Raw genomic sequence first — 26,244 nt, forward strand, 5'->3', positions numbered from 1 at the left:
TGTGTGTGTGTGTGTGTGTGTTTGTGTGTGTGTGTGTGTGTGAGTACACAAACCAAACCATAACTTCGGTGGACTAAGTTCCCTCTAAATACCAGGCACACAGGCAAAAGGAGCTATGAAGGTTCCCCTGCAGGTCAGGTTAGGGTTGGTCCTGAACCCTGGTTAGACTGATGAGGAAATAAACAGGATACAAGTACCAATGAGGAAACTCCCACAAGCCTCTGGGGCTGCAGATGGGCCAGGCTTGGCATCAGTGCTCTGTGCTATTTCTCCTCTAGTCCCAGCAGCGGCTTGCATGTGGCCTCCTTATCTCCATTTTGTAGGTGGCCCAATGTCACTCAGAGCTAGGATATGAGCCCCGTCTGACTGCCTTGAGGTTTTAGGCTCCAGGCCACACTCCACCATATTTAAACTAGGAACAGAAAGGAACCTAGCCTCCTGGCAGAGGCAGGGTAGGTTGTCTCAGTAGGGACAGCCTCTAGTTTTGGACTTGTGGTCACCTGGAAGGGTCTATTGTCACAGGTTATGATAGGGTGGGCAGCAGGCAGAGGGAACAGCAAGTCTAGTTAGTTAGTGTCTAGACTGCAGACAGGAAAGGAAAAGAAAACCAAAATCAAAATGGGGGGTTCTAGGCTCAGACCCTGGAGCACAGACTTTCTCAAGGCTGTGGCCAATGCATGCCAGGGCACAAAGATAGAAGGAAGCAAGAAACGAGTTTGGACGGTACTAGTCTCCCACACGGATGGGCTTGGGCCCCACCTACCCAGCAGCCCAGGCAAAAAGTCTGGCCCACAGAAATGGCCGTGTGCTGTGAGCCAGGTGACAAACATGGCGAGAGGTGTCATTTCCTCTCATGGGGAGTAAGATCCCAGGAGGCAAAGCCACCCCAAGCAATGTGTCAGAAAGCACGCTTCTCCTTTCGCCTGACCATGCTCAGGGAAGGGCGCAGCAAGGGGCTAGGGCTGTGACTCAGGAGGGAGGACAGAGCCCAACAAACCCCAGTAAGACTAGATTCTGAACTCCACCCACTGGACTCCAGTGAGATGCTCAAGCCACGCTTCGGGCTGAGACCCCCTCAGGGTCGAGCAGGCTCCCATCCCTCTTTTATGGGGCGAATGCCACTGAGCTGCTTACTCTGTCCTACCCACAAGAAGCCATGGCAATGGTGGCCGGCTCTCAGGAAGGAGCACTTCCGGGTGAGGGCTCCTGCTTCCTGCTGTGCTTCTAGCTGCACACATTTGTTCTGCCTTTAGCAGCCAAGTCGCTCCACTCCCCGCTTCCCAGAGAGCCATCGTGTGGCTCCTGAAGCTTGGCAGAAAAATAAGTCTTGCAAACAGTGCTTGTCCCATCAGCGTCTTCCTAGCCAGCTAGCCACCCGTCTCCAGAAGACCAGGGCACTGGCCAGCATAGCTCCTACTGGCCGCTTCTTATGCCCCCCGCCCCCCGCCGTGCAGAGCAGAGCAGAGCCCCCCCTTTCCTCTCACCAATGGCCTCTGAAGCGCATTCTCTTGCCCACAATCCTACGTGCCAACACCTCACCCTTTCCTTCCTTTCCACACAGCCCCCTGCCTGCACACCCACCCCAGCCCCGGGCTACCCAGCACACCAGGGCCCTCTTTCTCCCTAAGCTAGGTTTGCTCAGTTTCCAATGTCTCCAGCCCAGCACTCCCGTTACCAAGAAAATGGAAATTACCAGGCCTCGCCCACCTTCTTAGTGAAGTAAGGGAGCAGGGGCATTCACAGGAGCCACCTCTGTGCCAGGCCCTCCCTGGCCCTTCACCAGATGGCAGCTGCCAGCCAGACCCAGAGGTAGAGACAGGGGAAGATGTGAGTCAGGCTTGGAAGAGAAAGAATCCTACTACTAACCTCACCCCACCCCCACCCACCCCTCCCCACTCTTAAGCTATTTGCAGTCTGGCAAACACATAAGAGTCTTGGGCTCTGGAGGGCAGGGGTAGGGGTGGGGGGCGGAGAGCAGCACCAGGCAGTCCAGGTTAGACCAGGCAATGAGGAAGTACAGAAGTTCCGGTGGAGAGCACAAATGTATTTTGGAGTCTGCCTGTTAACTACAGTAGCAAGCCAGCGGAGGGCCCACAGCCAGCTTGCCAACCGGCCAGAGCCCACCTGTCTCTCCAGACCCGCCAGGCCCCTTGTGATCTGAGGTGGCAGAGCAAGGGTCAAGGGGGGGGGGGGCTCTTGGGAGGGGAGATAAGACGCAGTATCCGGTGACCCAAGAGGCAGCAAGCAGGCGTGGGCCTCTTCTTCCTGGACTGGAGCATGGAGGAATGTGGTGGTGTGCAGGGAGGGGCGGGGCCCCGGAGGTCTCTTCAGCCTTGAGTCAATCCCTGGCTGGAAGGTGGTTGGCAGGTACCGATAGCCCGGATACCCTGACTTCATTCTTCTTTTCTATTCATCTCAGACTGATCCAATTCCCCCAGAATGCCTGAGAAAAGGGGCTAGCAGGAGGCCTGGGGGTGGGGGCGCTGCAGGGTGAAGGGCAAGTCTGACACCCCCTCTTCCTCCCTGCCTCCACCCCCAGTACATCAGAGGGAGGGTTGAGGAGGCAGTCAGCCACAGAGGGCAGCAGGGCCTGGGAGGCAGGGACAGGAGGTGCCTCCGCCTCTGGCCGTTCTGGTCATTTGGGCTAGAAGAAGTGAGTGTTAACAGCCCAGAAGCTCCAGGCGCATGGTGATGCGGTTATGCCAGGACACAGGAAGGACACGCACATAGCGAGCCATGAAGGGTGTCTCAAAAACGTTCTTCTTGTGGGAGTTGTTGTCCGAGTTGCCAGGGAAGACCTGGAAACAATAGGTGTGTCAAGAGTACCCCATAGTCTGCCACCTCCCCACACCTCAGAACCCCACAGTACCCCAGGAATTGCAGCTAGACAGACACACACCTTGCTGGTCCCTTGTTCCTCATACACGGTCCAGTGCACACCGTCATTACTATAGGCCACCTTATAGGATGCCACATACTGGATGGTGCCAAAGTCACGGGCCCCCTGAGTGATGATTCCAGACACTGTCTTCGGAGTGCCCAGGTCAACCTACAGGAAAAAAGCCCAACACTGTTCCAGCTTGACGCCTCTTTGGGAGGGAGTAAAGACAGACCCACTGAGGATGGCCAGCTAGCCTGTCTCCTCATTGTACTGGCTAGTCTTATGTCAACTTGACACAAGTTAAGAGTCATCAGAGAGCAAGGAGCCTCAGTTGAGAAAATGCTCCCATGAGATCTAGCTGTAGGGCATTTTCTCAATTAGTGACTGAAGGGGGGATAGCCCAGCCCATTGTGAGTGGTTTCATCCCTGGGTCACTGGTCCTGGGTTCTTTAAGAACCCAGTATGCAGCACCACTCTGTGGCCTCTGCATCTGCTCCTGCCTCCAGGTTCCTGCCCCGTTTGAGTTCCTGTCCTGACTTCCTTCAATGATGAACAGCAATATGGATGTCTATGCTGAATCACCTTCCTCCTCAACCACCACCCCCCCACGCCCGCTTTTGCTATTTGGTAGTGGTGTTTAACCACAACAGTAGTAACCCTAACTAAGACACTCATCCATAAAATGAACACAGAGTCATGGATGGTGGTACTCACCTGTAACTCCAGCACTTGGGAGGCTGAGGATGGGGTTGAAGGTCAACCTGGCTACATAGCAACACCCAGTCTCAAAATACAAGGGGAGTGGGGATATAGTTCAGTGGCAAGCACTGGTCTAGAATGCCCAAGACCCTGGGTTCTAACTCCAATAATGCAAAAATATGAAGTAAAAAGGAAGGAAGGAAGGAAGGAAGGAAGGAAGGAAGGAAGTTAGGAAGGAAGATGCACAAATAATCCACTTTGACACACATGAACTCCAGCACAGTAAAACTCAGTGAAGTCTATTTGAGAGGTCCAGGCCTTGGCCAACTCCAAAAGGCTTCTGCATCAGATGTATCTTGGGGTATGATGAGCAGGCTGAGAGGCCACAACCTGCAGGAGTGGAAACTGCTTCTGAAACCTGTCTGGCTGCCTGGAGCCCTGTGAGGACCTGACTGACTGAGAGCCCAAGAGCAGGTGGATCCTAATGAAACCAACTCTGGCTGAGCGTCTCTGGCCTGCAGACAAGTGCTCGCCCTTGGCCCTGACCATCCTTGAAACTGGCCCCCTGGACAGACAGTCCCCAGATCTAGGCTACAAGGCCAGCTCACACCCAACCAGCAGGTAAGGCCCCACACAACCTGCCAGGACTCCCCATGTGCACCCCCTCTCTCTGATTTTCCATCCCCTCTGAGACTTCCCAGATACACTGAATGGGAGAACACCTGTGCTTTGCTGACATGAAGTCCTAAAGGGCCCTCTGCCATCCTGCCCTGCTGCCCACAGGGAAGACTTGCCAACCCTGTGGCAGCTGATGGGGTGGTGCTACTCCTGCGTGTGTGTGTGTGTGTGTGTGTGTGTGTGTGTGTGTGTGTGTGCACGCACACACCCCTTTTTCACAAAGAGGCCTGGGTGAAAGCAGGGTCAAGAGAAAAAGGCAAGCATAAGGAGAAAGAAAGGAAAAAAACCTGAAGGAAATCAAGACTTTTCAGGAAATCCCCTGCAGAACAGAGGGTGGGGCGGGGCTGAGGTCACAATCCCACCCACTCTCACCTGCAGCCACTCCTTGGCACTGTTGCTCTTGGCTGTCCAAGCATTGATCCTGCCCTGCCCGTCCAACCGCCCCAAGTAGGGGTACCAGCCAAAGACTGTCAGGTTCCAGGTCTTGTAGCTGCTGGAGGCTGTTACCTGTCTGTCAGGAATCGTTTTGTTCTTCAGGCCCAGGGGCTCAGAACACCCTGTGGGCAAAAGGGACAGTCACCAGTCTGTGTAGGTAGGAGGAAGGGCTGTGGCTCCTTAGCTGCTTTTATTTGGGGGGTTGTGGTTTGGTTTGGTTTTTTGGTTTTTGAGGCAGTATTTCATGTAGCCCAGGCTGGATTAAACTCCTTATGCAGTCACGGATGTCCTTGAATGGGGCTGATCCTCCCACCTACACCTCCCCAGGGAGAGAATTACAAGCATGCACCCCAACACCCAGGTTAAGCGGTGCCGGAAGCTGAACCCGTGGCTTCTTGTTAGCAAGTGATGACCCACCCTCTGGTCTTGATTTTTGAACTGGGTCTAGCTGTGTCACCCAGACTGGCCTTTGAACTCCTGGGCTCAAGAGATACTCCAGTTTCCCCAACAGCCACGGATACACAGAGAAACACTGCCCAAAACGCAAAGATCCTCCCATCACGCCCCACTTGGCATCCTCTTGGACTTCCTATCTGCCTTCCAAGGCCAGCTGCTGCCTAACCTTTGCTTCTTCTCTCTGTCTCTTCACTTCAGCTGGAATCAGCTCTAACCCTCACCCCACACACTGCATCAACACTTCCCAGCTGCCAGGCCCGGGGAGAGGCAGATGCCACACAGCTCTGCTCACTGGTGTGAGGAACAGCTTGCCCCACTCTGAGCCTTAAACCATTCCCAGCTTCACTACCCTGGCAACTTTAAGAACCGAAGGCCTCAGTCTAAGACAGCAGTGAAGGCTGCGTGACCGACCCCAGGGAGCAGTGGCCAGGCCACACTAGTCCTTTATAAAATACCGAGTCACAGCACTCGGGAGGCAGAGGCAGGTGGATCGCTGTGAGTCTGAGGCCAGCCTGGTCTACAAAGCGAGTCTAGGACAGCCTAGGCTACATAGAGAAACCTTGTCTTGAAAAATAAAAAATAAAATAAAAATACTGAGTCACATGCTGCAAAAGGCAATGGCTCTAGGAGAAGGATTACCTTCCTGGCAGAAACTGATTTCTAAAGAGCCACTATGGAAACAATGGATACCAATAAACGCAAATTCTCCCAGGAACCCGATGTTGGGAAAAGGCCTTGTGAGGCCCCCCCCCCATGAAAAACATTTTATACATTTTAACAACTTGCCAGGATGAGACCAGCAGCCCAGACAATGGTGGGTGGGTCCATACCTCAGGACTGCTTAGATATATGTGCAAGCCTTCTATTCAAACTTTAAACTCACTTCAGGACCCCAAATATGGACTTGAAGGGGATCACTGGATCTTTGTCCACCTTCCCTCATTTGGCTACACTGAATAAATCTCTTCCCACATTTGACTATTAATTTGGCTATTTCAGTTCTTGAGGACAGGTGGCCAAATTTGATTTTTATGGTACAGACTGTGACCCCCAAGTTTGGTAATAGAAGCATATTAGCTTAAATCTATACCTTTAAAAAAGGGTGTGGGGGGGGGGGCTGGACATGATGGATGCCTTTAATCCCAGCACTCAGGAGGCAGAGGCAGGTGGATCGCTGTGGGTTGAGGCCAGCCTGGTCTATACAATGAGTTCCAGGACAGTTAGGGCTCTGTAGAGTAACCTTGTCTCAAAACCAAAACAAAACAAAAAATCCACCCCTTGGGTGTGGGTCAGTGGTAGTGTGTGTGCCCGGCATTCAGGAGAGTTGCTAGCACTTGAGGCGGGGTATTGGAGGAGAACTTGTGAAAAGCATCTGAAATGCAGTAACAAGAAACGGTGCCTTTGATAGGCAAAGGAAGCACAGCAGGACGTGCAAGCAGGTTTATAAAGCGAGCACGCCAGTCCAGCCAAGCCAGGCCTACAGTTACCCCAAGTGGCCAGCAGGGGGCACTATGGCAGCAAAGAGAAACGGGCCTCAAAAAGAGACAGTGGGCCTCAACTAGATGGCAGTATTGGTCAGAGAGACCTCTCTCAGGTTCAGCAGCAACCTCCTTTCTGCTCCTCCCACCCCACCCACCCTCACATGTTCACCTCCACCCCATCCCATCTTTAGATGCTCCAAGCTCTGGGGTCCTTAGAAGCACTTGCAGGACTTCACAATGCAGGTGGCAGATGATATCTGAGGGGAAAGCACTAGGCTTGCACCTCCCAGCTGGGTATCTTGGATGAATAAGGCACCTAAGTGTCCTTTCTTTCTTTCTTTCTTTCTTTCTTTCTTTCTTTCTTTCATTCATTCATTCATTCATTCATTCATTCTTCATCCCTCGTCAAAGATTTACTAAGCACCCATGTGTCTGGGGCCCTGGAAATACAGCAACAAAGAAGACAGACAGTCTCCTGCAATCTTGTGGGACTCACTGCTTATTCTAGAAGCACCAGGAACCAAAATAAACAGAAATACTAAGAAGTAAAAAATGGCCATCCAAAACGGCTGGCAGACTGGAAGTCCCGGGCAGGACTCTGTGGGCCACTCTCCATGACAGTCCCCGAGGAGCTCACAACACAGGGACAGAGAAATCTAAACCTGTCAGCACTCACCGTGCAACTCACAGCCCAGGAGCTCGAAGCGGAGGGTGCAGAGTCCATGGCAGGAAACAGGGTACAGCCTTATGTACTGCGCCTCCACAGGGGGGTTGAACATGTTAACCTTGACGCTGTGGTTGTCCTGGTTACCCAAAAACTCCTAGAAGGGAAAGGATCGGACTGAAGGGGGAAGCAGGTTTGTCAGCCAGCTCCAGGACAGGACTTCTTCCTCTTCAGGCCTGAGAGCCATCATCATAAGACCGGAAGAGCGGGCTCCGCAGAGCCAACATGGACTCAGCCTGCAGCCCTTGCTTTAAAACACCCCACCACCGTCAGGACAGCGCCCTTCTCTGCCTTCTCTTGGCATGGCAGGGCCCAGGCATAAGGCCCCCCCCCATTCACACAGGGCTATCCAGGGTGCCTGTGTGTACGTTCTCAAAAGACTTGATGGTACCAATAACTTCCAGACAGACAGAAACACAGACCTGTTACGGTATCTGTCCTGCAAATGGCGCCCGCTTAGTAATTACATCTTCACAGCTGTATGGTGTAGCCCTGGAATGTTCAGAATGCAGCCCAGATCCACCCCAGCTCCCACCCCTCCCAGGGCACGGCCCTACTCTGAGTCTCAATCCATATCAGATGAGATTGCGTCCGGTAACCACAATCAGACGGAGTCTGTCCATTCCTAGGTACCAAGGAACGCTTGAAGAGTCACCTCGAGCCGATCACTCCGGATGTTCTTGCCTCTCCCTCAGGGATAGACTCTCAAGGGTGCTGACTTTAGTAGGCCCTCTTGTTTGTTTTTGGCTTTGTTTTGTTTTGTTTGAGACAGGGTTTCTCCGTGTAGCCTTGGCTATCCCGGACTCCCTTTGTAGACCAGGCTAGCCTCGAACTCACAAAGATCCTCCTGCCTCTGCCTCCCGAGTGCTGGGATTAAAGGTGTGCGCCACCACGCCAGGCCTAGTAGCCTCTCTTTGGGCCCACCTTGTCTCCAGATCCATTTTCGTCCTGGATAAACACGAACTTGCGCCCATCGAGGCTGAAAGCCACCTTGAAGGTCTTTACGTATTCCATCCTCAGTGCGCGCCTGGCACCCTGCGTCATCAGGCCTGACACCCGCATCTTCCGCAGAAGGTTCACCTGGGCCCCGGGTGAGAAAAGTGGTCCCTTCATCACTCGGTTCTCTCCAAATCTAATCGGCTCCCTCACTGGTTAGTTCCTTCTCCAAGGAGCTGGTTTCTCCTCTGAGGTTCTAGAGCCTGTGCTCTGAAACACCCATGAGTGCCAAGACCCCCAGAGGCCTGTGGGTGCCAAAGCCCCTTCATTAATGGTCATTTCTCCTCATACTCTGCCCACTTGCAGCAGGCCCAAGGCTGCCCCCCTGCTTCCCGACCCCTCCCCCCATAGGCAGGCGCTTCACTCACAGTCACCTATCGTCCTGCATGGATCAGGTTCTGAGTCCCCAGTGCAGCCACATTCACCCCCTCTGTGTTTCCTATCACCCTGCACAGTGCGGTTTTCCTACCTGGATCCACGGCTTGCTGTCGTAGTTGCTGGCTGTCCACGCATTGACCACCGCTGAGGCGTGCAGACGAGCCAGTTCTGGGCCCCAGTGCTGCATACCCATGAAGCTTACGTACACAGATGAGGCAGAGATCTGTGAGTCGGCAATCGCGCCCTTTTCCATGCCCAGCTTTGTAGAGCAACCTGAAGGGAGAGAGCGACCATCAGGGGCCCAATCCAAAGTTCCAGAGCCCAGCTATGACCACAGACAAAAACCATGTGGCCTCCGGTAAGGACAGAGAGACAGAGAGAAACTTCAGACCCTCGCTCAGAGCAGACAACACCAAGGGACACAGACACCAAATGCAAGAGAAGATGGCACGGGAGGCACAGGAAAGAGGGGGCCAAGCAGCGTTAACTCACGGGACACTGAGTTGTTGGAAAGACCAGGGTTGGGGGTCAGGGTGGGGTCAGCTGTGCTGAACAAGTAGAGTTCCTTCATTTTGTAGAACATGGTCGCATTCACTGGTAGGAGAAAAGACCAAGATGGCCTCTTCCTCAGCAGCCCCAGGCCTGGCTCGCCCAGGAGGGGTGGCTTAAGGAAAGAGAGGTGCTGCCTTGGACAGTATCAAACAGGGAAGGTATTCCACACAAAACAGCCTTTTCTTCATCTTCAGAGCACATGTGTAGTACTGGGAATTAAACCCAAGTAAACTAGGCAAGCTGCCACTCAGCGACATCCCCAGGCCGTATTGACTGGAGACAGACAGAGTCTCTCCCATGCTGGCTGAAGCCCCAAATATAGGCTTTTGACAGCACTCCTGACTCTGCATGGTACTTTCTAGAATCCCGCCAGCAGTTTCTGGGGAAGAGTATAAACATCATCCGGCTCTCTTCCATATCCTCTGTGCCTTTGACCCTAAGGCCTTAACCCACCTACCCATCTGTTAACATGTCACCAGCAACGTGACACCAGAAACTCAGCACAGCGATCAACCCTGTTGACAAGAGGACCCACCCTACCATCCCTCTGGACACCCACGGTGTGTGCCCAGGGCTTCTGCCACCAGGGGGAACCCAGGGACAGCGTACAGAACGGCAGCAGTGGAGGCTCATGCTGAGCAGGTTCCCCCCAACATGACAGAGAGGGTAAGATGTCAAATGGGGCTACACACCCACGATATCTGGGCCAGGCCAGGCTGCTGATACCTCACACCCATAATATCCACACCCCAAAGGACCCAAAGGGGCAGCCTTGGCAGTGGCACCAGAAACAGGGTACCACACAAAGGAGAGTGAGGTTCCCCCCACCCGCACCCCCATCCTCCGACACACACACTCCTGAAGCCTGTGTGGGCACCACCCACCCTCGGTGCCAGGTGCTCCCATCCAGCCCAGAGGCAGCTCTAGACCTGGCAGCCCAGAGAAGGCTACATAGTTAATTCCCACACAGATACACCATGGTTAGCTTGGCTCCCACTCGGTAATTAGCAGGCTTACCTGGCCCCACCCAGGGCTTCCATCTGCCTAAGCCATCAGAGCTCCCCCATTCTCCCCCTCGGGATCTCCAACTCATCTGGCTTCAGTCCAGCCTTCAAAACGACCAAGCTTTTTCTCCATCTCCTCTTAAGTCAGGAGCATCCTGGGCACTCTGTCCACATCCTCCCATTCTCCCATCCCTTGCCCACATAGCTGAGCCAGCTCTCCTCCTTCTTCTGCAGGTCAGCAGCAAACCTCAAAGCCCAACTCATACATGCCCCCCACCCCCAGGATATACACAGCCTAACCTAGATAGCTGGAAACTGGACCCCCTAACACATGAGAGTGCACGCACACGCTCTCTCTCTCTCTCTCTCTCTCTCTCTCTCTCTCTCTCTCTCTCTCTCACACACACACACACACACACACACACACACACACACACACACGCATTCACCCACACACACTCCACCCCTTCTTCCCTCTCTTGCCTGAACACAGCCCTTCCCATGTGACACAAAGGGTAAGAAAAGCTGTGGTATGTTTGGGCCGGCATTGGGGGTAGCACGTTGGACTACAGCCAGCAATGTTAGCTGGCACTCACCCAGGCCGCTCTGGAGCCCGGGGAATAGACAAACAGGTCAGAGAGGGTCAGCTCCTCCCCATACGGCAGGCCTCTAGCTGTCCTACAGCACAGGACAACCCAGCTTGCCTAGGACCCCGCCCCCAACCCTCCCTATTCCCCCTCCCCTCCACCCCTACCCCACCCCCCCCACCCCCCCCACCCCCCCCCCCACCCCCCCCCCACCCCCCCACCTTCCCTGACCACATAGGTCAATCATGGCCCAAATATGATTCACTGAGCTGGCCCGAGCTCCTAGTTAAATACCATGCCTGTTTCCTCTTATTGGTTTAAAAAAAAAATTAAAAAATAAATAAAAATAAAAAGTCCCAAGATTTAGGTCTGACACTGTATGTCTCCAGCCTATGGACTCAGGAAATAGCATTCCCACGACCTCAGTCACCTTCTCACCTTCTCACCTTCTCAGTCTCCTGCAACAACACTAGGCCTGACCTGAAGTCCCCAGAGAGAAAGCTAAGGCCTGGAGCCTGGGACGGGGACAAGAGGGTCCTCACTGAAGCTCTGTCCACTCCTCAGTCTCCACGGAGGCAGCCTCACCACGCGTGTCCGCACCCAGCGGCAGACTCCTGGTACTCACTGATCTCACAGTGGGTGCCCGAATAGCCCACAGGGCACTGGCAGATGTACTGAGTGAAGATGTCCCCTCGTTTTCTGTCCTCGTTCACCTGGCATTTGCCATCATTGTGGCAAGGGTTTGGGAAGCAGGGTCCTGGAAGCAAGGAGGTAGAGAGGAGATGGAGAGGCAGTCAGGAATGGACTAAGAACAAGCCAGAAAGCGGCACGTGATCCAGCCTCAAATGACCCATCTGAATCAGCCCCGCTAAGAAATGACTTCGCCCAAATACTGAAAGCGCTGGCTTTTCCAAGGGCTACCCACTTGGGAAGGGGTCAGGGAGGCGGGCCACCGGGAGCAGGTTACCTTTCTCAGTCTCATTACAATAAAGGCCGGTGAAGCCTTCCAGGCAGAGGCAGTAGACGTCGTTGTCTTGGCCCATCAAGCAGGTCCCACCATTCTGGCACATGCTGGAATCACAGAAGTCACCTGCGATCGTAGTGTAAACGTGATCATTTGGTCAGCGCATTTGAGTCTGGCTACCATGTGCACATGCTGGACTCGAGACAGAAGTCAGAGGTTATCCTCTCAAGAAGCCAATGAGACTAGGCACGTAGCTCAATGGTAGAGCACCTGCCCAGCATGGGCAAGGCCCTGGGTTCAATCCCCGGTACTACCAAAACTGAAAATCATTAAGGACAGGGGCCTGAAAAAAAGGGGGGAGGGCAGGGACCTGGCTCAGGCTGAGAGCACCTGATGCTCTCTTCTAGAGGTCCGGGGTTTGCACATCAGCACCCAGATCAGGTAGTTCACAAACTGCCTATAATTCCAGCCCCTGGGGATCTGAAACCAGTGGCCTTCTCAGGCAACTGTACTCACAGGCACAAGTCCACACAGAGACTGCATGTACCCCTGCAGGCCAGAAGAGGGCACTAGATCTCATTATAGATGGTTGTGAGCCACCATGTGGTTACTGGGAATTGAACTCAGGACCTCTGGAAGAGCAGACAGTGCTCTTAACTGCTGAGCCATCTCTTCAGCCCCATAATTTTAAAAGAATAAAATAAATCTTAAAAACAAAGGGATGAGGGCGAGAGAGATGGCTCAGAAGTTAAAAGCACTTACTGCTCTTGCAGAAAAGCACCCACACAGGCAGCTTATAGCCACCTATACCTTCTATTTCAGGGGATCTGGTATCCTTTGAAGGCTCCTGTATGCAAGTGGCGCACATATACTACACCCAGGCTCACACACATACACAGACAATAATGCATATGTACATGTATATATGTATATAAGAAAGAATGGCAAGGGTGACAAGGTGAAGAACGAGAATATTCTAGAGAGAAGCAGACACGCTGAGAACATGTTGGAGAGCGGTGCAGGTGCAACTGGACTGAGGCCAGAACGAGTGGTACTTTAAGAGTTGCAAGTTTAGGCTTTGTATGGTGCAGTCACTCAATAGCTTTTTAGCCTTCCTTAAGCCCTCCGTTCCAGCATTGGCTTACAAGTCCCAGCCCCCCTCCCCCTCGCGCGAGCGTGTGCGCACACACGCCTGTGTGTGTGTGTGTGTGTGTGTGTGTGTGTGTGTGTGTGCCTGTGTATGTGTCTGCCTCCCTCTCTGTCTGCCTGTCTGTGTGTGTGTGTGTGTGTGTGTGTGTCTGTCTGTCTGTGTCCCTCTCTGTCTGCCTGTCTGTCATCTGTCTCTTTGTCTCTGTGTATGTCTGCCTCTCTGTCTTTCTGTGTCTGCCTGTCTTTCTCTGTCTCTGTCTCTGTCTGTCTGTGTGTGTTGTGTGTGTTGTGTGTCTGTGTGTGTGTGGCTCTCTCTGTGGTGTGTGTGTGTCTGTGTGTGTATCTGTGTGTGTCTGTGTGTGTCTCTGTCTCTCTCTCTCTCACGCCAGACTGAGGTTTGACAGGAGGAAGGCCGCCCCACAGGAAGGCTGATAGTCCCCTGAAGTGTAGGAGGTCTGGCAGCAGCAGATGAAACTCACAGGTGGAATAATAAGGAAACACATTAGGGCAGAGGGAACAAGGTGAATTTGAGAGACTCCGTAGAGCACAGACAGAGGAGGTGGAGGAGAGGCCTGGGTGACAGATGTGCACTGTCAGCCAGGATGGAGAACAGAGGAGGACGGGTGGGCTGAGATCACCTGGCCTGTGATCTGACGGACTATATGCAGCTCAGCCAAGCAGCTGGCAAACCTCACCCCATCTCTATGCCCAGACAGAGACTGGAGGCACCCTTCCTCAGAAGCTCATCTTACTCCCATCTATGGGGGGGGGGGGGTTCCCCGACACTAGCACAAACCAGTGAACAGCAGCCCCCAGGTCTGCTATACTGAAGAGGGTTCTTTGCCCGACCTTAGCATCGTAGGCTCCACCCCAAACCTTTCACTGGAATCAAACCTAAAAGATCTCTTCGCCTCCCCACAGCTGCCCATCTTAAGCAGAAGGGCCCCCCTCAAAGCCCAAAGCCCCAGAGAGCTCAGGCTCCCAAGGGAGGCAAGCTGCACCATTAGCGAGCACCAGCCCACATAGCTCCACCTCAGCAAGGGCCTGGGGATCCTAAGGCACTGCAGCAGAACTATTAGTCACTGGCTTTAAATAGCAGGTTAATCCCCTCTGACCTGGAAGGGCACAGTCACAGCCTCACACGGCGCTCAGGAATGGCAAAAGCCTAGGCACCCGGGCCCAACAAGCGCCTCTCTTCCAGCCTCCCGTACAGCTGCAGTCGGGACCAAGCCACAGGTCCAGAGAAGAAAACAGAAAGTGGAAAGCGGCCAGCGCCTGCCTGCCTTAACTGTCGTCGGGGACTGAGGCTGGTCACCTGCGTGTGAGACCCGGAGACAGCACCTCTACAAATCCTATGGGATTTCAGGGTCCTGTTCTGGGAACTGTCCCCAGAGACACGTGGCCAGGGCAGGTTGTGGACAGGGCAGAGAAGAGGCGTGAAAGGGGTCAGAGGAGATTCAAGCATCTTTCCAGCTGAGTGGAAAAACCAGGAGTTCAGGGAAGCTTGGGGCACCCAATGCCTTCAGCTCCGTCCTGGAGGTCAGATCCGCTGCTAGACGACAGAGCTGGGCCCAGCTGTGATCTTTCCTGCGGCAGCCAGTCCCATTTTTATAAGAAACCGACGGAGAAGCTCCTTGAAGAGCCCCTGAGCTCACCCCGCCCCATGTGGGCACTGCTTTCTCATGATGAACTCACCAGCAGCATCCTGCTGGAGGCCCAGATGTCTACCGGGGACCTCCGCGCGGAGGAGGCGGGCTCTGGAAGATAAAGCAACCCGCCAAGGCCAGGCGGAGGCAAGAAGCCCGTTTCTAAGTTCCTGACCGGCTCCACCTACAGCCCAGTCTCTCGCTCCGGCTCCCCAGTCCTTTCCTCCTTTATCTGATCAAACACCAACAAGTGGGGCGCAAAAGTTCATTGGATTCTCCAGCCAGCCGGGGTCGGGAGTGAGTTGCGGGGAAAGTTATCTGAAGACGTAGCCGCGCAAGAGTCCTAGACTCTCCTAAGTGGAAGGACTAGAGAGCAGACAGCTCGGTGGCCTCAAGAAGAGGCACGACGCAGCAGATTCCTTTGTTATGTGTAAATCACATCCCTGGGGAGGGCAGGGTTGTCACCGGGTGTCCAGGGTCTCCGCTCGGTGCGCAAGCCACAACCACTACCCCAAGGCCCCGGCGCAGAGCGCGCGGAGGCTGAGCATGTCTGCCTCTCCCACCCGGGCGTAGCCCCAGAGCGGGTCCCCTAGGCTTTGCTCAAGTTTGTCAACAGTAAGGGTGGAGGGAGGGCGCCACTGAGAACTTCCGAGCGTTGGGCAGAAGAAGGCAAGGCCCACAGGGCAGCGCGAGGGACTCACCTGACGAGGCAAAGAGGCCGGAGGCGCAGAACAGCACGCCGCACAGGACGGCCAGTGCACGGGAGAGCTGCATGCTGCCGGACACGACGCACAGGGTCCAAGCGCTCTGATGACGGGACCCGCCGGTTCCTGCATCAGCTCTTCTCTCGCAGGGGAATAAATGGGGCTCTCCGCTCCGCCCACTGGCCCACGTGCTCAGCCCAGGCCAGCCCCAGGCGGACTCTAGGCGGAGCTCCACTGGCCACAGAGGGGAGAGGGAGGGCTGAAGTGGGGGGTCCAGCGCCTCAGCCTCCCCCTGAGCCACGCCCTGCATCCCGTCGCCACTCCTCAGACAGAGGCCAGGTCCCGCTTCCTGAGTGTTTTCTGGACAGGGAAAATATGCCCAGGAGGAAATTAAAAGGTGTCTCAACAATGAAGTGCTTCCCTAAGCATGCTGGAGACCCTGAATTCACTCCCCAGCCAGCAAAGATAAGTCAATAAAATGAAATAATCCAGGAGTGGCGTTGGCTCATGCTTGTAGTCCCTGGGGTCAGGAGGATCAGGCAGCAGTTGCAGCTGGACGCCAGTGTGGGCTTCCATAGTGAGTTCCAGGCTAGTCCGGGCTACAGAGTGGGACCCTGTTTCCAAAATTTACTTATTTACTTGTTGATTGGTTGACTGATAATTTGATGTTTAATTAATTAAAAATAAAAGCTGTTTAGACTTAAAGTGCTAATACTTATTCATAATCAGAGAACAGCAAATCCAGACTACAATGAGTAGTGTGTTTCTTTTATCAGATTGGCAGTGTCAAGTTGTTAACAGTTAGTGGAGGCTGTGCAGTCACAGGCTAAGGCATGCGTATCTTCGACAGGGTAAAAGGCTGCTCAGCTTCATTTGGTAAGATCTTGCAAAATGACAAATATCAACACTTAAGACCTAGCACTCCTGCTCAGAGATACTCAATCCATTAGAAGCACATGTAGGTAAAATGACCCTGTACTATTACATCACAACAGCTTTAGAAACCATGAGAAGACCACACACACACACACACACACACACACACACACACACACACACACACCCTACCAAAAAAGGAGTTGGCAAACTTGTGTAAAAGTTCCAGGTAGGAAATATTTTAGGATTTCAACTGGATGTGGTGGTTCAAGCCTATAATCCCAGCACTCTGGAGGCTGAAACAGAAAAATTGTAGAACCACATAGTGAGTCCTCAGCTACCCTGAGCACCAGAGACCCTGCCTCAAAACTACATACATACATATATACATGCATACATACATACTTACATACATACATACATACATACATACATACGTACGTACATCTCTCTGAGAAGACGGCTCAGTTGATAGTGCACTTGCTGAGCATGTGAGACAAGCTTAGTTCAATACCCCCCGCCCCCACCCCACCCTCACTCCCTACCCCCCCATCCACACCCCACCCCTCACCCCCACCCACATACACACACACACACACACACACACGATAATAATAGTAATCCAATAAAGTTCTTAAAAGTTTTTGGCTGATAATCCCAACATTTTGGAAGTAGAGAAAAATTAGACCAGGAGTTCAAGGTCATCCTCAGCTAGATAAGGAGTTGGAAATCCAATTTGGGCTATGTGAAATCCTGACTCAAAATAAAAAGAACTACAAGATGATGATGATGATGATGATGATGATGATGATGACGACGACGACAATGACAATGATGGCTATGCAAAATTTTAGGATTTTAAGCTATAAGATCTTGGAAACAAGTAGAAGAACCAGCTTTGTCACTGGAAAGTACCTTGATTGTAAGAAAATGAGCATCATGAGGCTGTCAAGGGGAAAGACATCAGAGCCTAAAGGAGAGGGGCTGTCACTACTGACTGAACATGGATTTTATTTTTTAATCTTGTGCAAGCACAACCTGTTTACACAAGGGCTTTTGTTTGGTTGGTTGGTTTGGTTTTGGGATTGGGTTTTTGGTTTTTGGTTTTTCAAGACAGGCTTTCTCTGTGTAGCTTTGGCTGTCCTGGACTCCCTTTGTAGGCCAGGCTGGCCTCAAACTCACAGCAATCCACCTGCCTCTGCCTCCTGAGTGCTGGGATTAAAGGTGTGCGCCACCATGCCTGACAGTACACAAGGATTTTATTTTATTTTTTAATGTATTTATTTATTATGTAGACAGTGTACATTAGATCACATTATAGATGGTTGTGAGCCACCATGTGGTTGCTGGGAATTGAACTCTGGACCTCTAGAAGAGCAGACAGTGCTCTTAGCCACTGAGCCATCACTCCAGCCCCCACAAGGATTTTAATAACAGTATCCAGTCAGAGTGTGAAATGGAAAACAAAGAGTGGCCACACAACTCCTGTACTAGTCGCACACTGAGATCTAGGGTAACCGTGTTACTGTGAGGAGATCCTCCTTAAAACTGTTCTGAGAGAGGCCTGGTGGCATGAGTGGGCACACCTGTAATTCCAGCACTTGGGAGGTGGGGGCGGGTTGATCTGGAAGAGTTTAAGACCATCCTTGGCTACCTAACAAGTTTGAGGTCAGCCTAAGCTACATGAGACCCTGTCTCCAAGGGAGGGTGGGTAGGGGTAGGGCAGAGTGGAAGGTAAAGGTCTTTTGCTGAACACACCATGCATTTCAGAAACAGGAGTCAAAGGCCCCTGAGCTGGAATTGACCTAAATACCTCCGCCCTGAGGACTATCAGAAGGCACCATGCAAGCATGAAAAGGAGGGAAGCAAACAGCAACCCTAGTCAGCCACGATGCCTATGACCACCATGGCATGGTAACACTATGGGTGCGGTAGTGGCACACATACCTTAGTGATAACCAACTTAAGGCTCTCAACAAGAGGGAAACCATGCCTGGGACTGAAAACACAGCCAATTTCTTGATGCTAGTAAAGTCCTGGATCTCGGAGGAGAACCTACAGCCACCATTTTACTGAAAGTGGTATGATGTCTGGACACATTCTAAATATTTGTCCTACACCCACAGGGAAGTGTGGCCTTCACCTTTTATCAGTGAAACTTCTCTTGGCAACAGGTGGAGACCATTGCAGAAAACCACAGCCAATCAAAATGCAGAGTTGTGGAGCCCAGCCCCCAATGGATACAACTATAAAACACTCCCACACCTAAGGCTTGGGTAACATTTCAGAAGATGGAGTGGAAAGATGCTGAGAGCCAGAGGATTAGGGAGTTCGCTGTGCGATTGTGCCTCCTAGGGATGTCAGCAGCTACACCCATAAAGTCTCACATGACCGCCTAAACTTGAGCTGAACAAAGGCAACACCAATAGACATGCCAAAGTGAACTGGGGAGAGCCCATGAGGCCTCAGCCCTACACGGGGAAACTAGAGGTCACTAAGAAAATCTGGAGTGGGAGAAATGGTCATCTCCAGGAAGGAACACACCAGGTGATCATCCAGCACTTAAAGATCAGCCCAAAAATATACATATGAGTAACATTGTACTGACAGAGCAGGCTATAGCTAGGGATACACACACACACACACACTCACACATGCACACACGCACCCATGCACACACATGCACATGAATACACACGCACGCACGCACTCACACACACATGCATGCACACACACACACCCACACCAATTAATAAAAAAAGAGGCCATGATTTTGAAAAAGAACAGGGAGGAATATCTAGGAGACTTTAGATCGAGGAAAGGAAATAAGAAAACATAATTATATTATTGTCTCAAAAAGGAAAAATCTGCCCAGTGTTGTGGGAAAGATTAAGCTTTGTCACAGGTGGAAGTAGTCTTGGCAGGCTTTACCCTTGGGACACCCCATGAATACTTGTGACAGACTGAGTGGAGCTATCCTGGGCCTGGAATTCAGGAAGCAGACCTGGGAACCCTACCTGGGCTATTGTTTTTCTAATTGACCCTCAACAGGAGAAGGAGACCGCCCTTCCCACTTGACTCAGACAGGTGGAGAGGGGAGAACAACGGGTTCAGACCCGGCTTGAGCGCGTGTGGAGCAGCGAACAGGCTACACCAGCATGCGGACCAGAGAGACACCTAAGGACCCGTCCCGTGGAACGGATACCGGAAGGTTCACTCTTTTGTCCCTTTAACCTTTTTTCCTTCTTGTGTAAGCTAGTTGGGTTGTATAATAAAGTTTAATTGTTAGGAAACAGAGCCAACACAGTGTGGTACGCACGCCTTTAATCCTAACACTTGAGAGGCAGAGGCAAGCTGATTGCTGTGAGTTCCAGGCCAGCCTGGTCTACAAAGTGAGTCCAGGATGGCCAAGATAACATATAGAAACTCTAGCTCAAAAAACAAAACCAAAAACAACAACAACAACAAAGGAAAAATCTTATAGAACCATATTACAAAAAAAAAAAAGTGCAGTTTGCTGCATGCAAATTTAAGCAACTTTAAAATAGCATGGGAAATGTAAACTAGAGAAAACAGGAGCTCCACATCAATTCAGTACTGAGCACAAAGGACACCAGGTGGCTATCATCAAAAAGGTGTCATGTAGGGGACACAAAAATAAATGACTCTTCAAGTGCTTAAAAAAGGGGAGGAGAGAAGGAAGAGGAGGAAGAAGAGGAAGAGCAGGAGGAAAAGGAGGAAGAGCAGGAGGAGGAAGAAGAGGAGGAGGAGCAGGAGGAGGCCTGGAGAAATAGTTTAGTTGTTCCTAGCACTGTTTGCTCTTACAGAGGACCAGGGTTCAGTTTCCAGCATCCACATGGTGGCTCACAACCAACTGTAACTCCAGTTCTGGGGGATCCAACACCATCTTCTGGCCTCTGAGGAAAAGGCATGCATGTGATGCACTGACATGCATGCAAGCAAAGCACTGAGGCACATAAAATAAATCCTCAAAAGTAAAACTCCTGCTCCAAAGGGACAAAACAAGACACCAAGTAAGGGGAAGGCATCAATAATATTCAACAACGCTCGGGACAAAGCACCCAGAACGCTGGGAGAAAAGGGGACTTCCTCTAAGGTCCTAGAGGCATATAAACAAGCCCAGCTGATACCATGGCTAAGGGGATAAGACAGGAACAAAACAAGGGTCTCTGCTCAGCGCTTCCTCTAAGATGGTACAAGGGGTGGGGACCGGGACAATGAGGCCAGAATGAGAAAATATATATGCAGGAAGAAAAGAAGGAAGTATAATAACCACTACGGCTAGTCACACATCGCAGGATCTTGTATCTAGAAAGGTCTAAAGAACCCACACACAAAAGGTAAGTATGAAAGCTCGTGGATGTGGTGAACAAGGCTGCAGGACACGAGATCACTATACACACATCTCTTTTTTTTAAATTGTTTTGGGAAGTGACACCCTTATGCCATAGCACACTTGCTGGGGTCTCAGGACAACTCTCAGGGTTTGGTTTCCCTCTGTCCAGTAAGTAGCTTCTGGGGGATCGAACTCAACTAGCCAGATTTGCTGGCCAGCTTCTTTACCCATCTCCACAGCCCAAGCGCTAGTATTTTATTTATGTTCTTATTTATTGTTTTATATTAGCTTGGTAAAGATCAAACCCAGGGCTTTATATGTGCTGGACAAAAACTACCTCTGAGCTACGTGAGCTGAATCCCTCATGCTCCTCCCCTTTTCAGTGCTGAGTCTTAGGGAAGTAGTATGGTAAGAACTTTTATTGTCAAAATAAGACATTATAACAGTACTGAGCCAGGCGTGGTGGCGCACGCCTTTAATCCCAGCACTCAGGAGGCAGAGGCAGGCGGATCGCTGTGAGTTCGAGGCCAGCCTAGTCTACAAAGTGAGTCTAGGACAGCCAAGACTACACAGAGAAATCCTGTCTCGGAAAAAACAAAAACAAAACAAAACAAAAGTCAGATGGAGCCCTGAGTATATTGCTTGATATGGGCCCGGCCATGTCAAGGGCACTCCCTCCTCCCCAATGCCTCAGACCCATGGGAGTGCCCTGGGGTGAGGCTGAGAGGCGCAGGAAAGCCTTCCTCTGGCCAGAGTGCAACTGTTGGCAGTGTGTCCCAAAACTAGCAGCCACAGCTTCCTCCTCCCAGATGCCTGCCCTGAGACCGTTCACCTACCTTCTACCAAGGCTAGCTAGCCCCCTCCCCCAGGTCTATACATAATAAAAATGTGAGGCCCCAGGCTGGTATTGCTCCATCCGAGAGAGCACAGCCCAGCCAATCCCAGCTTTCCTGTATCTGTGTGCCCATTCCTTCTTCTTTCCTTTGTCACCCCAGTCAGGGGAAGTCCAAAGCCATGCAGGATGGAGAGAGAAAGGGAGAGGGAGGGAGTCACGGATGACAGATGATGTGTTATGGTAGCTTAACTCATTGGCTGGCTTTAATGATTGCTTTTCTGAGGCAGCTGCTAGTGTAAACAAAACACTACACCAAACAAAAGCCCAAAGATTTCTTTTTTATTATTATTAATTTATTCATATTACATCTTGATTGTTAGCCCTTCCCCTGTTTCCTCCCATTCTTCCCTCCCTCCCACTTCCCCCCTTCTCCCCTCCCCTATGTCTGTGATTGAGGGAGACCTCCTCCCCCTATATATGCTCTAAGATTATCGAGTCTCTTCTTGGTAACTTGCTATCCTTCCTCTGAGTGCCGCCAGGCCTCCCCATCCAGGGGACGTGGTCAGAAAAGGGGCACCAGAGTTCGTGTGAGAGTCAGATCTCACTCTCCACTCAACGGTGGAGAATACCAAAGATTTCTTAGAGTGCTGAAGCCGGCAAGTGGCAGCAGTGGGTGACAACTGGGCAGGAGTTGTCTCTATTTCCTCCCTCCATAAAACCTGCACTGAAGAAAGGTATGAGGCATGTCTGGTGCAAACTGCTTTCATATGGAAAAGTTTTTCATTCTTCCACCTTCCCCTCTAAAATAGTTCCAGGCTCTGACACAGACAAGGAAATCAAAATAAAGCAACACTGACTTCACATAAGCCCAAGACTATAATCCATTTAGTTGTCAATACCATGGGATTTTTTTAAAAGCTTAATATCAGGCTGGAAGTGTGCTTGGGTGGCAGAGTGCCTTGCTAGCATGCATCTGAGTCTGATTCCTAGTACCACACACAAAAGACATTTAATAGCTTAGCATCCACAGGTCACAAATCAAGTCAGTGGACTTGATATTTTTCTCCCATTAGAAGCTCTCAACTACATTGGGCTTAGTCTCCTTTTAAGTACAAGAACTATCCAAGCCATGCACTTGTTCTGTGATATGTGAAAAGCCCCCTCCCACCGTGGGGCCCAAGCACCACATCAAGAGTTGGATAAGGATGAAGACATCCTTTAGCATGACCCGAAAGCAAGCCAGTTCCAGTTTCAGCCTAGAAAGCAGGCTCCTGCCAAAGTCTGGCTTTGTTTTGCGTGTTTGTTGGGACTCTAGGCAGGCCAGGCTAGCCTCGCAATCACTGTGTAGCCCAGTTGGCCTGAAACATGTTTCGCATGTGCCTGCCTCCTGAGTGCTGAGGCTACCAAGCCTGACCCCAAGTCTGGACTGTACTTAAACCCAGATCTCAAACAGGTCTTAGGTCACCCTCCTCGACAAGAATGGTGTGTGGTAACAGCACAGTTAAGCAAGGCATAATCACCCGAGCTTGTTAGTGGACACATCCACAGTGAGGCTTGTCGGGGCTCATGCTGGGGGTGTGAGATGTACAGCTGGGTACATCTCAGCACCATAACCCTTGTCTAACATTGGAAAGATCCTGGCTCAATCCATAGCAATGAAGAAGAAGAAGAAGAAGAAGAAGAAGAAGAAGAAGAAGAAGAGGAGGAGGAGGAGGAGGAGGAGGAGGAGGAGGAGGAGGAGAAGAAGAAGAAAAGAAGAAGAAGAAGAAGAGAAGAAGAAGAAAAGAAAAAGAAAAGAAGAAGAAGAGAAGAAGAGGAAGAAAAGAAGAAGAAGAGAAGAAGAAGAAGAAGAAAAGAAGAAGAAGAAGAAGAAGAAGCTGCTCTCAATTTTTTTAAGCTCTCGAAGAGCACACACTACTATTTACCTTGTAAGCAATAACCAAAGTTCAGTGTACATGAGATAAAAGTAGGTGAAGTGGCCTACACATCACAGCTGAGTTCACATGGTCGAACTTTAAAGCAAAACAGAATGGTTATATACAGATCAAGGACAACCTTTACAATAAGAGTTCTCTAAAATCCATAAACACTATGCTTAGCAAGCATCAGACGCACTAAGACATCAATCTCTAGCACCAAGAATACACATACACTGTATACACACACACACACACACACACACACACACACACACACACACCATACAGACATGCATACACATAGCCAGATCCAGCCTGAGTGGAAGAGATATTTTAGGGCTGGAATATAACTCAGTGGTCGGGTACTGTCCTAGCATGCACAGGGTTCTGGTACAATCTTAAGTACTGAAAAATATATTATGTATAAGATAGTAATTATTAATATATATTAATAGTGATTGCATATATATTAATTATTTATTCTAATTATACATTCTGATTATCATATATTAACTAATATAATTAGCATGCCATATATATGATTTCTGGCATAGAGAGTTGGATGGCGCAGCAGTGAAGAGGATTCCCTCATCCACATGGTGGTTCACCACAGATCTGATGCCCTCTTCTGGCCTCTGTGGGCACAAGGCATGGAAGTGGTACACAGACAGACAGACAAAGCATCCACATACATAATAAATGTAAATGTAAAATAAAATATATAATTTCAGAACTGGGTAAAGTGAAGCTTGATCATAAACTTAGCACTTGAAGAGAGGAGGCAAGAGGACTGGGAATCCAAGGCCGTCCTCAGCTATATAAACAAGTTTGAAGCCAGCTTGAGCTCCATGAGACTCTGCCTCAAAAAACAAAGTTAAATACATACATATATAGTATATTACATTCAAGCATATTCACGTTACATACACATTTTCAGCATTCTAGAAGCTGAGGCAGGAGGATCAAGAATTCCAGGTCAGCCGGACGCTGGTGGTGCACGTCTTTAATCCCAGCACTTGGGAGGCTGAGGCAGGCGGATCGCTGTGAGTTCGAGGCCAGCCTGGTCTACATAGTGAGTCCAGGACAACCAAGGCTACACAGAGAAACCCTGTCTCCAAAAACTTAAAAAAAAAAAAAAAAAAGAGTTCCAGGTCAACCTATAGTACATAGTGAATCTGAGGCTGTCGTGAGGCTATATAGCATAGGCTTTGTATGAGAATAGAAGAAAGAAAATCAACAATTTACACACGAAAATTAGTAATAGCCATATGCTCGACTGCTGGGAGCAATCACATGCTGGATTGGCAAAGGCAAGCAAGTAAGCTTCCTGGAGGCAGCCCACTGGTCCTTGCATGGCTGACAAATGGGTGTAGCCCTGGTTTAGGCAAAGCCCCAGGGATCTGGCCTCAGGACTGCTTATTATTGCTATGCTGCCTTTCCATGCTTGCCTCATCTATCTGGCATGACAGAGACCCTCGCTGCCTGGAGGATAGTAATATTCCTCCATAGGTGCTACTCTCTCTGTTGGGCAGGTTTCTTACAGATGATTTTATAATTCCTGATAATGGCTTCTAATTGATTCAAATAACTTTAAACCTCCTGCAGTACAGCAAAAAACAAAAAACAAAACACTGTTAGGAACTCTATAAACCTCCATGTGCATTACACCAAGAAGGAAAACAAGATTGAAATAAATTAATAATCAAGGAAATACATTCATTTTAAGAGTATTTTTAAGGGTAAGGCCCTAGTGTACACCACGATAAGGAAGACCCTATGAATATAGGGACAAAGAGTGAATGGTTGTCTGTACAAGGCAAGACAGACGCCTGTTTCTTAGAAAAACCTTGGCATAAAAAACTCTTGCTTTGACCACATAACATGCAATTGAAATAAGAAAAAGATAAAACTGCTTTGAGCTCATAATGAGCATCTAGCTAAAACCACTGCTTTAAACTTATTATCTAGTTAAACTAATTATCTAGTTAAGCTTATTATCTAGTTTAAACTTACTGCCTAGTAACTCCCCTTTTCTGTAATGGCTGTATCTATTTTTGAATGAGGCCGTTTCTTCATACGTAGAGAACCTTTGTGTTAGATCATATAAAAACCCAAGACAGAATTAAACAGTTATTGAAGTCATCTGCTTCATCCAAAAAAATGTGTCTGTCTGCCTGTTTATACATCTAATTGTCTGTATATATTGTCTATTGAGGGCTCTTGTCTGTAGGTGGAGGAGACCCTCCCTCTCAGTTAGCTTAGTGTTACAGATAGGTGAACAGACCCCCCAGCTGATAACAACCCACCAGACCCAAATGTGTTAAAAGGCTAGCTCCTTGCAGGGACACTTCCAAAGCACAGACTCTCAACTGCACAAAAGGTGGCTCTTTGAAGAAATACGTATCAAAGCTACCCTGGAGACAAGCTTTGGGGAGGTGTGCTGGTCCTGTGTCCTGCAATTCAATTACCCTTGGTTTAAAAACCCAGATCTGGGGTGGGGGGAAGTGCACTCCCCGTTTCTCCCTCCATAGCTCCCTGCCCTTGTCTTTCTTTTATCATTAAGCTTAGTGAGTTAAAATCTACCTCTTTGACTCTTGACTGTCTTTATTTTAATCAAGTGTGGTCGGTTATCTGGCTTTTGGAAGGGACATGGATTCCCATTGTCAACCCTGGCTGGGCATGGCTGCCCTGAGCTCCCTCCCTGCCTTGTTTGTTTCTTTGTTCTCAGGACATAGCCTTCTTCAGCTAGCCTCCAGAAGGCTGAGGAAAAGGAAGCCACAGTCTATATGTATGTATATGTATGTTTGCATATGTCTATATGTATGTTTGTGTGTATGTGGACAAATGATGTCTTTGGGAGCTCCCTTGTTTTGTCTATTGATTGTATGTGTGACATGTATGTGTGCGTGTGTGTGTGTGTGTG

The 26,244-nt window shown here is 50.4% G+C and overlaps 1 protein-coding gene across 2 annotated transcripts; it reads right to left on the minus strand.

The window, feature by feature from the left end:
- Positions 1–2,023: 2,023 nt before the first annotated feature.
- MFGE8 (milk fat globule EGF and factor V/VIII domain containing) lies at positions 2,024–15,493 on the minus strand. Of its 2 annotated transcripts, XM_084773605.1 has the most exons (10): positions 15,332–15,493; positions 11,839–11,961; positions 11,497–11,628; positions 9,221–9,322; positions 8,820–9,001; positions 8,279–8,434; positions 7,307–7,451; positions 4,631–4,815; positions 2,900–3,049; positions 2,024–2,798 (listed from the first exon to the last, which is right to left on the minus strand). In XM_084773605.1, the coding sequence occupies exons 1-10, from the start codon at positions 15,402–15,404 to the stop codon at positions 2,661–2,663; spliced, it is 1,386 nt and encodes a 461-aa protein (XP_084629731.1). In that variant the 5' UTR covers positions 15,405–15,493; the 3' UTR covers positions 2,024–2,660. The 2 variants fall into 2 exon arrangements, with proteins under 2 accessions (XP_084629731.1, XP_084629732.1); XM_084773606.1 differs by lacking the exon at positions 9,221–9,322 and having other exon boundaries at positions 15,332–15,492.
- Between the last annotated feature and the right edge of the window lie 10,751 nt (positions 15,494–26,244).

The sequence above is a fragment of the Acomys minous genome (genome assembly GCF_964271855.1).
Source record: "Acomys minous genome assembly, chromosome: 2".
Classification (NCBI taxonomy): Eukaryota; Metazoa; Chordata; class Mammalia; order Rodentia; family Muridae; genus Acomys; species Acomys minous.